Raw genomic sequence first — 10,875 nt, 5'->3', positions numbered from 1 at the left:
ACTTTTGAGTTGAGATTTGAATAACAGATAAGTGCACATCTTTGTTTGGCTTTATCAAAAGCCCTTTCTGATTTCACACACTTTTATTCACACTTGAATTTTAGAGTGATTTTCATCTTAGAATGGGTAAACGAGTTATGTGCATTAGAGAAATCAGTTTTTTTAGCACATTTTAGTACTTTTTTAGTACTTCACACTCCTGTAAGATATAGTGTAATGCAAAATAAGAAGGACTGTAGGAAGATAATGTGGTATTAAATAGCAGAAGGGAGCAAGACCTTATATCCACATTAGTTGTTTTCACTTCTAGTGCCCCTAGCACATGCCACAGGAAAGAGACTGAAGAATCTAATGAATTAACCTGCTGTGTTCACTCAAAAAAAAAAAAAAAAAAAAAAGAACCCTGGGGGAATTTTTATTGTCTTAAATTCAACTTCTCAAAAGAACCCGTAAGTACATGGTAAGGCCCAAGGACTCACAAAACCAACACAGTGGACTCTGGTCAAACATATTTTTTTATTTGAAAGAGAGACACTCCTGAGGGAAAGCAAGAAAGAAATGAAATGAAAAGATCAGATCTCAAGTAGCAGCTCTGGGGTGAAGACTTCTACTTCCTTCCTGGCCCACACTTGTAATGCAAGGCCTCCTTCACGGCCCCTCCTCTCGGGTACAGTGTGAGGCCCCCCAGATCACCTCAGGTTAGTGCGGTAGAACTTCATCCACCTCTAGAGTAAGGAAGGGAAATAAGATATCCCTCAGCCTCTTCAAGCTGCTCCTGCTCATCATCAGGGGAAGGGCATCCACAAGAAGGTCTGGGTTTATGTACTGCAGGTGGAAAAACACATAACCCAGCAGCCTAATGAAGATCATGACCATGAAGACAAGCCCACGGAAATGCCTGCAAGGAGATAGTCATCATTAGCGTGGAGGAAAGGACAGTCCAAGGTCAAGTAGTGGGAGGTGAACCTCATGCTCATAAATGACTGGAGAATTGATCTCTTCAGGCAAAACTAATGGGGAAAAGTGGGGAATAAGGGGAAGTAGGAGACAGGAAAATGCAGAAAAAAGAGTGACGCAGCAGACTGGAATTGAACACAGCTCCCCGGACATTTAAGTTCCCCAATAGAATAGATGACCATATAGGAAAGTTGGAGGTGCAAAAGAAGATGACTCTCTGGGTACCGTATGTGGGGCAGACATTTTTGGGTTATCAGAAAAAGTTGAAAGCAGTCATATTTGTGAGCTTCATTGCCGTTAGCCCTCTTTGGATTTTCAATAGTAAGCAGCCCTAGAGTGTGAAGGAAGATTTAGCCATCTCCAATGTTGACGATGAGGATTGGCTTTTTCTACACATAAAGTAGCAAAAGAAACCAACTCAAATAATAAAGTGTGTGTGTATTTTCTTGTGCACATCCAAGAAAATTCTACCTCCTTTACTGGTTTTAGGCCTTAAGTCCTCAATTGTGTTGAAATGACATAAACTGAAGTTTTTCACGAAAGTACCATATGAAGCACTTCAGGATCAGTCTCCTGATTTCAAAACTTAAAAATGAAAAGGCACAGAACTCAAGTGGTTTTTTTTTCTCTCCTAAAATTTCTCAAAGTGCAGAAAAAGAAGCAAGAGAATAAAGCACCCTGATTTCCTTCCAGTAGAGTATAGCAGAGGTTACCAGGTTCTAAACCTAGAAAATAAAAAGGGGTCATACTGAAGATCATGTGGAAATGAAAAGTGAAATGCAACATACAGCCTCCATCCAGGCTTCTGGGAAATAGCCACTAACTCCTCCAGCTATTTATAGCTCTGTAACTTTGGTGTTAAAACTGTGTTGAAAAAGAAAAGGTTGGAAAAAATCTGGGGCTGTCCAATGTTTTCTGTTTGATGAATGTGTTTATACTTATGCCTTTGTCCCTTATCAGGTCACCTGTAGAGTGAATGTAGCCTAATGAGGTCAAAACCAAGATTCCGCCACTTACCTGTACCAAAAGATCCTTTTCTGTTTCTTTGTGATGGCCTTCTCCTGTGGGAAGCAATAAAAACCAAAGCTATAGATGTCCAGTGCTCAGAGAAAGACAATATAGCAGGGTGGCTGAGAGCAGAGATCCTGGGCCAGGCTGCCTGGTTTCAAATCCTGACTCTGCCACTTCCTAGATGCCATGGGGGATCAAGGCATTGAATCTTATTTCTTAAGTTATTAAAAAGAAGAGGTGAGTAAGCAGAGGAGAGCAGAGGAATAGAGGAAACCCCAGTTTTAGAGAGGTCAGTCTTACCATGTTGCTTTGGATGGTCTCTACTAGAATGGACCCAGGCTTCACTATTTGGGAAGAGTTATTCTGGGCTTTGAATCTGGGTAAAAAAAGATCAGAGTCAAAAGGTATAAAAAAGATAAAGAATAAAAAATCATGTAACATAATCTGAGGGACTGAGAAAACATGCTTTTCTAAGACAATTAATATGTCTGATTTTTGTTTCCTAGATGCTTGGTAACATTCACAATGCTCAATATTCTAGTCAGGCACAGTAGCACACTCCTATAATCTCAACAATTCAGGAGGCTGAGGCAGGAGGATCACAAGTTCAAGGCCAGCCTCAGCAACTTAGTGAGACCCAGTTTCAAATTAAAATACCAAGGGCTAGGCATGTAGGTCAGTGATAGAGCACCCCTGCATTTGGCTCCCAGTATTGCAAAAACAAAGCAAACAAACCTAAGCCCAACAGTTAAAATCCATAATCATTTAGCATACAAAAAACTAGTAAAGTGTGATCCATTTACAAGAGAAAGACCATCTTTGAAGACAAAGCCTGACATTAGCCTGATGTTGCATTCAAACTGCAAAGTCTGTCTCTCAGTGGCAGCTCAAGTGTCAGTTCACATCTTATGCCCTCAGCTATGCTGCTACAGACTGCACTGAGCATGCATGGTATGGAGGTTAACCAGAGATCTGGGCAGTTTAGGTGCAGAATTTAGAACTCCCTCGTTTGACTCTCTAGTTTCTGTCCAACATCTGTGGCTCCCTGGAACTCTATCCTCTGTTTTTTTTTTTTTTTTTTTTTTTTTTTTTTTTTTTTTTTTTTTTTTTTTAACCCAGAAAGACTGCAGGTTTTCGTTGGTATTTTAACTGTCCCTTATATACCAAGTGTGGCAATGTATCCTCAGAATAGAAGCTATAAAAATGGGGGGAAACCTCCTGCCATTCTCCTCTTCCAAATGTCAGCTCCTCTCTAGAATCTGTCATCCTTATTCATTTATTCATTCCCCGATGTCTTTTGATCATTATTTGTTTATTTGTTGCTTTTTGTTCTTGTTCAGAGTCTATAGTTATTTTCTGCTGGAGAATCAATCCCAGTCAAAGCTGACCCAGCCTTTTTTAATGGGAATTTCTTTTTATGATCATTAACTACAGCAGAAAAGGGAGAAATAGCACAGGCTCCTGATTCTTGCCACAGTGAGGTAGCTTGTGTTCAACTAGCCTACTTCCAAAGGCAACTGGACAAGATACACAACAGCTGTCTGAATACATCAGAGAATCCAGTCAGAAGTAAAGCCCACAGAGAAGAGCTTCTCATTAATCCAAGCCCCTTCACCCCTGCAAAGATGAGGCAGGTAGAGTTCAAGACAAAGTGACTACAATTGAGGGGGGAAATTCAAGAGAAGTCTTCTTGATGTGGTAGCTGGCTCCTAAGCTGTACACAGGTGGCTCAAGATCTCAAAAGAGCTCAGAAAGCAGGAGGTGCTTAAAGTTGATCAAAGATTGGAGTAGTAATGTAGTGCTGGGAGCAAAAGTTGGTGCTCAAGGCCTCTCAAACTTGCATGCTTTGCAGGGGAAACACATGATTCTTTCAACAGATACCACAAGAGCACTGAACTAAACTGAATATCTGCCATGCTGAAAACACAAAAGACACCCTAAATAAAAGACAAGAATCTTTTTTTTTTTTTTGGTCCTGGGGATTGAACTCAGGGACACTCGAACACTGAGCCACATCCCAACCCTATTTTGTTTTTAATTTAGAGACAGGGTCTCACTGAGTTGCTTAGTGCCTCGCTTTTGCTGAGGCTGGCTTTGAACTCATGATCCTGCCTCAGCCTCCTGAGCGACTGCGATTACAGGCATGTGCCACTACGCCTGGCAGAGAGAAGAATCTTAATTTGATTTAAAAAATATGTGCAAGAATGTCACATGGCTCATGTGCATACTGTTTATTAAGTTAATATTTCACCCCTAAGTCCAGTATAAAGTGTGTCCCCCGCATCCTGTATTACAAATGCATTCAAGCAAGAAAAAGTAAAAAAAAAAAGATATAAAAATTAAAGAGGAAAAAAATATAATTGTCATTCTTCATAAATGAAAATCTAAATCAACCTACAAAATGTTATAATAAGTGGCTTTAGCAATGTTGAAATTGTAAAGAAGTCAACTGTATTTCTATACACTGGCAGTAATCAGAAAACCAAATTAACAACCATACCATTTACAATAGCATAAAAAATCAAATACCTAGAAATGAATCTAATGACAGATTCATAAGAACACTATAGAGAAAACAATATATCATTGTGAGAAATTTAAAAAGATCTAAATAAATAGTTAAAAACATTCATGGCTTAGAAAACTGTTATTTAGATACCAATTGCCTTCCAAATTCATTTAGATATTCCATTAATTTCCATTCAAAATTTCAGTAATGTTTTTTTCTGTTTGAAATTGAAAAATCAATTTTATAATTTATATTGAAATTTAAGGGGCCAAGAATAGCCAAGATAATCTTGAAGAGTGAAAAATTTGCAGAACTTAAGTTACCATATATCAAGGCTAAGTATAAAACTACAATAACTAAAACAGTGTAGTGCTGACCCAAGGATAGAGAAGGAGACTAATATATGGAATAAGGTATCCAAAAAACAGACTCACACAAATACAGTCACCTAATGTATGAAATAAGGCTCCTCTATAAATACACGTTTTGTTCAATAAATGGTGCTGGACCATTTGGACACACACAAAAAAAATAAATTCCAGATGGAAGTAAATGTGAATATAAAAGATAAAACAATGAAATAAATCTGGGGAGAAATCACAGGAGAGTAGTCTTATGGCCTATAAAAAGCACTAAACAACAAAGAAAGGACTGATAAATTTCATGGCTTAGATGCCCTTTGAATGAAGAGCTACTATTTATCCAAAAATGCCATTAAGAAATTAAAAAAGAAAAGCCAGAGAATAGAGTGTAATAGATTTATTTGACAAAAAGCTTAAGGAAAAAATATAAGAAACTCCTCCAAATTAATGATAAAAGACTGCAATATGTCAAACACAGGCAAAAGACATATCATGTAAATGGATATTCAAATTTCCAAGAAGCATTTGGAAAGTCAAATAACATCATTAGTAATCATTAATTAAATACATCATTAAAATAAAATTATATATCACTACACCCCCTGCCAGAATGGCTGAAATTAAATAGACTGTCAATACTAATTGAAAGTTAAGATGTAGAGCAACTAGAATGTTTGTGCAGTTTTGTGGGAGGGATATCAATGCAGCCTCTGTGAAAAATGTTGGGCTTATCTAGTAAACCAAAGAGATGCATAGCCAATGACTTGAAAGAAATGAGTATGTGCACCAAAAAGACAAGCACAGGAATCTTAGTTTCTAAAAAAAGAATATTTATAACAGGTTTATTTTTAATGTCCCCAAACTTGAAACAATGAACATATTCATCAAAAGTAGACCAATTGTGCCATACTCATACAATGGGATATATATACAGCCACACAAAAGCCCCACACACAGCATCATGGAGGAATCTCAGAGAGAGGCACAAAAGAAAATATCTACTGAATTGATACAAAGTTCAAGAACAGAGCTAAAAAATGATAAAAGAGTAGGGGTTACCCTTGAAAGGAGTATTGACTAGGAGGAGGACCTAAGGGAGAAATCTGGGGTGCTCAAAACATTCTACTTCTTGAGTAAGTGTACATCCATGCATAAAAATTCATCAAGCTACTTAAGATTTGTGCAGTCTATGACTTTTATATAATACATAATACATTTAAAAGGTATAAACAGAAAGTGTGACAAGTCCTGAGACATACAAGTACAGACGTGGAGTTTAAAAGGGCATGACTGGGGGCCTCTGGTCAGTCCAGGGGTCCACTATGTCCTGGGAAAGGGGATAGAACACCCAGATGGAGAAACAGTTCTGGGCCTCTGGGCCTCTTTTTAACTAGTATTCTTCCTCTCTAATTGTTGCTTAAGTCAACTGAAGATATGTGAAAGGAACATAAAAAAGAGACTTTTTAAACTCCAATTACTGAGGAGGGGAAACGAGAAACCCGAATATTGATGATTTTCCAGTCTAGAACTCGGAGTAGAGGCTGCCGGGAAAGAGTTGTTGGGGCTTACTAACACAGTGACACCAACAATTCTGAGAACGATTCCAACAACTACTCTTCCCCTCAGGGATCTCTCAGGACTGTTGCCTTGGCCCATCAGGGCGGTCACTTTTCCAAACTTACATTTCTTTTTCAAGCAGCAGCATTTCTTCTTCTTTTTCCATCTTCTTTAGAATTTCCTGGTATTTCTTCCCATGGTGCGGGGGGTGGGTATCATAAATGAGAATTTTGATATTTTATTTCAATGTCATTGATAAAATTAATTATTCTGCTAAGACTAACTCACAGTATTCCAAACACGCCCGAGTATGCACAAAGTAGGAAAGCATTCTAATAAAGACTAAGGAGACCGTAGTAACCGGGATGGATCTACATGAATGATAGGAGCTCTCACTCTGGACCCTGCTTAAACTCAAATCCCAATGCTGACATACACGTGGAGTGCTCCCCAGAGCGTGTTTCCTAACGCCTTGAGACCTCAGTGTTCTCCTCCTCAGCTTTGATGCGTTACTAGACAAATTGATTAAGAAAAATACTGCAGTTTTCAAAATAAAGACTAAATCTTTAACATACATCTGTTTGTTGTTGCTGCCATTGCATAGAAGGCATTTTCCCCATTGGCAGGTCCAAGCCTAAGGAGAAACCAAGCATCCCATGGTCTTGGGGAAACTGCCTCTACTCTGACTTCTTCCAGAGGTGGTGTACCTTTATGTAGTGGGCCTGGTCCTTGCAGAGCTGATACACAGATTGGTAGTCACTCTCTATCTAGAAAGCAAAGGAAATTATGAGTTAAATCAGAACTAAGCTGCTCCCTGGAACCTACCAGTTGCACTGGACATTTGGCTGGTTACCTAGCAACTCCTGACTTGAAAAGGAAACAACCACCTCACAAAGAGGTGATCTCATCATTCACACACAGGGTCTAATTTTGAGAGAAGGAAAATGCCTGAAGCACCAGGGGGTGTTATAGGGCAATTAGGACTGGAATTCAACAGTGGTATCTGGGGTGAGGAGTGTTTAAGAAATAGGAAGAGCAGTACTTTTAATGGAAGCAATCTTTCTTGCCATTTGCTTGTGAGCTGGAAATTCACTTGCCAGCTGTTCTTGCACCACCCCCTCCCGTGCTTCCAAGTGCTTCTGTTTTTAAGACCCTGAGGGTTCCCGCCTCTTCTTGTCCTGGGTAGACCCTCAGTGCAGTGACACTGCTCTACCTTAACCATTTCCTTCTCCTGCTGTGCACAGGACTCTGCTGACTTTTGCAGTTTCACCTATGGAAGACAAAAAGTGACAACAGAAAGTCAATAGCATTCCTTTGTGTAAGACAAGTGTGTAAAAATCACCCTCTCCAGACCAGTAGGATGCATAATAATAATAGCTATCCTGTGTTGTGGACATGGGATACTAATATAGGTAGGTATGATTATTACAAAGGCACAGAGAAGTTAAGCACATAACTCGTTTAAGTCTCTCAGTGGCAGAGCCGACGTTGAAACCTCAGGAGGCTGACTCCTCAGGGAGCCTACACATCCTCCCTCCTCCAGTCATATTCTGCAGGGTGCACACCATGCTGTCTGCATACAAGAGGAGCAAAACAGAAACCTCACTTCTCCTTTTCAGAGAAAAGCTAAGGACAGTGGGATTCTGGCCTAGTGAGTTCGACCAAGTTGCCGTGTTCATCACAAAAATCTGCAGTTTCCCATAGGAATTTTGCCCCTATGGGGAGTGCAATTCATTCTTCCATTCAACAAGCATTTATTGGGCATTTATTATGTGCCAGGCTCTATTCTAGACACTGGGTTATAAACAACATAGTTTCAAAAATTTGTGTTCACAACTGGTTTGCCTTCTACTAGAGGGAAGAAATAATAAAATAAATTCAAAATAAAACTTATTTGACCTGTGAGCCATTGCTTGGAAAGTCAGATGAGATGATTAGCATACCCTTATATAATTGTGGAAGTTAGTATTTCTTCCTACTTGAATACCCATATTTGTGTCTCCCCATTTAGATCATAAACTTCTTGAGGGCGTGTCCAAATGAAAGTTCAGGACGTGCATTTTACTGTGAGGTGATGAGCCCTCTGGTACAATTCCCTCCACCAGATGGCATTACAGTCCTGTCTGCTACTAATGTGACTAGTCATGTCCCCACAAGACATGGGATTAAGTAGAGGGAATAAAGGCCACCTCTCATAAGAACACAGGCATCCTCAGCACCTTGTCTAGGAGAGTCCTTGAAACAATTTCTCCAAGAATCTGGCAGTGATACATCTCCCAGAAAATCTCTAGGTTTGCTGTTCTACTCACCTTCAATTCTGCTAAAATCTGTTTTTGAGTACTGTTTTCAAGGTCAACATCCTTAAATTTTGAAATCTGAAATGTATTCCAAAAACTGTGAACTTAGTAAGATACACAAACATGAAAACCTGGTCTAGTGGCAGAATTGGGGTCCCAGGCTGCATGATGGTGGTTCTAATTCAGGTCCTCATACAAGCCTGATGGGAAAGTACATCCTTATCCTTGTGGGAGCTTCTTGGCCCCATGCTAGCTGATAACCCTTTCTGTGCCCATAGTCCATGGAGGCCACAGCACAATAAGAGGACAAGAGAAGACAGAGTGTTGGGGAAGGAGGGAAAAATCTTTTCTAGCTTTACCAGCCTCTAGCCCTCTCACCATCTCATCACCCAGAGGACAAACTGGCCTTGGTCTGAGTCTGTTCTAAGATTTGACAGGGGATGGGGATTTGGGACATAGATTTTGCTCATTACTCCTTCTTGTCTTTGGGACTAGAGTTCAGAAAGATGATAATTCTACTGGGATTCCTAAGAAAAGAGCCTGATTTCAAGGGTGGACTCCGTGATGTGGAAAACAGTCCCTCTGTTAGATTCTGAGTTGGGCACAGGACCCATCTCTCATGCTTCCACCCCACCTTTCTCTCTCTCTCTCTCTCTCTCTCTCTCTCTCTCTCTCTCTCTCTCTCTCTCTCTCTCCCGTCTCTCTCTCTCTTTCTGTCTCTTTCTCTCCCCCGCCCCACACACCCCACCCTTTGGTACTGGCAATTGAAAACCCCTTGAGCTATATCCCCCAGCCCTTTTTTCCATATATTTTATTTAGAGACAAGGTCTGGCTGAGTTGCTTAGGGTTTTGCTAAGTTGCAGAGGATAGCTTTGAACCCACGATCCCCTGTCTCATTTTCCTGAGTCACTGGGATTACAGGTGTGTGCCCACCTTTCTCTTGAGCAGGTTGGGTGCTATGGATCTTAGGATACTCAAACCCAGGACCCGCCTTACCTTCTTCTGAAGCTCCATCACATTTCTGCTGAGTATCTTATTATTTTTTTCCTGTGGGAAGAAGAAAGTCAAGGGGACAAATATGCCCTAATTTCCTACCTTTTTCCTCACTAGACCACTGAACTAATATCAAGGGATGAGTGGTCATGTGGGAAAATTACACTCTGGGCCTCGTGTGGCAGATCTGAGACAGAGCCCAGGCCTCAACTCCCTGCTGAGCACTTCACTCTTAAACCACCGCAGCTTCTACAGAGGCAGAAGTGATGAGCACATGGTGACCCCCTGGGAAAGAGAGTGAAGGAATGGGAGCAAAGGACACCTGATGGTCTTTTTTCCAGAGGGCTCCTTACCAGCTTTGCTGTCTCTAGTTCCAGGTCCCTCAGGGTGTCCTCCCTCTCAGATATGATCTGGTTAAACTCCTCCCTCTCTTTGGCTTGTCCTATTGACAGGGTGATATCTCTTTCCAGACTGAAAAATACAAAGTCACCCAGGTATGGCTCAGTCCTAAGGAAGCTGCAGAGGCCCCAGCTTGAGAAGCCACTCCCAGACTGATAGAGCAGGAGTAGCTATATATTGCAAAGGCAATCGAATGTGGAAAATTAACACTAAAGGCCATAGATAAAACCCTTTAAGGGTACCACAGTTCATGTTTTAGAATTTAAATAAGGGGCAAGACTGGCCACCAAGAAAGCAAACCCTCCTTCCACCTTCTCTCTATCCCAAGTGGCATCTGTGAATCAGTCCTTCTTTCCAGCAACCACAAAGTCTGACCTTTGAATAGTTTCTTCTTTCTCTTGAATTTTTCTAAGAAGAACCTGATTTGCCTCATCCAGTCTCTGCAGGTCCCTTTCAAGGTCTGAGTTCAGGTAGTCAAGATTCTGTTTTATGACTTCTAAGTTTGGTATTTCCATCATCTCATGCCTAGAGGAAAATTCTCTTCATTATTAAACTCAGGACAGGAAACATAAAAACCCAAGAAGACTTTCCCCGCTAATCTCATCTGTTTCCATCTCCTGTTGTCAATGAGCCTAACCAGTTTTTTATATTTCATAATAAATCAATTTCCTACAGTGTTTTGCATAAAGTAAATTCCTGGAGTCAAATTACATTTCAGTTTTAAACACTGTAAGTGAAAGCCACTAACACACATATTTTATGAAGCAGAATAAAAGATTTTTCATATGAA

General features: G+C 40.3%; 1 protein-coding gene across 1 annotated transcript; it reads right to left on the bottom strand.

Annotated features, from left to right (window-relative positions):
• Positions 1-699: 699 nt before the first annotated feature.
• LOC306655310 (transmembrane and coiled-coil domain-containing protein 5B-like) lies at positions 700-10,603 on the bottom strand (the record flags this gene model as incomplete). The annotated part of the gene is made up of 10 exons (XM_079129688.1): positions 700-898; positions 1,975-2,018; positions 2,269-2,344; positions 6,522-6,586; positions 7,104-7,163; positions 7,610-7,666; positions 8,706-8,771; positions 9,690-9,740; positions 10,040-10,157; positions 10,461-10,603. The coding sequence occupies 10 exons, from the start codon at positions 10,601-10,603 to the stop codon at positions 700-702; spliced, it is 879 nt and encodes a 292-aa protein (XP_078985814.1).
• Between the last annotated feature and the right edge of the window lie 272 nt (positions 10,604-10,875).

This window comes from Sciurus vulgaris, assembly GCF_902686455.1.
Source record: "Sciurus vulgaris genome assembly, chromosome: 2".
NCBI classification, from domain to species: domain Eukaryota; kingdom Metazoa; phylum Chordata; class Mammalia; order Rodentia; family Sciuridae; genus Sciurus; species Sciurus vulgaris.
Note: the sequence above shows the minus strand (reverse complement) of the source record. Positions and strands in the feature narration are given on the sequence as shown.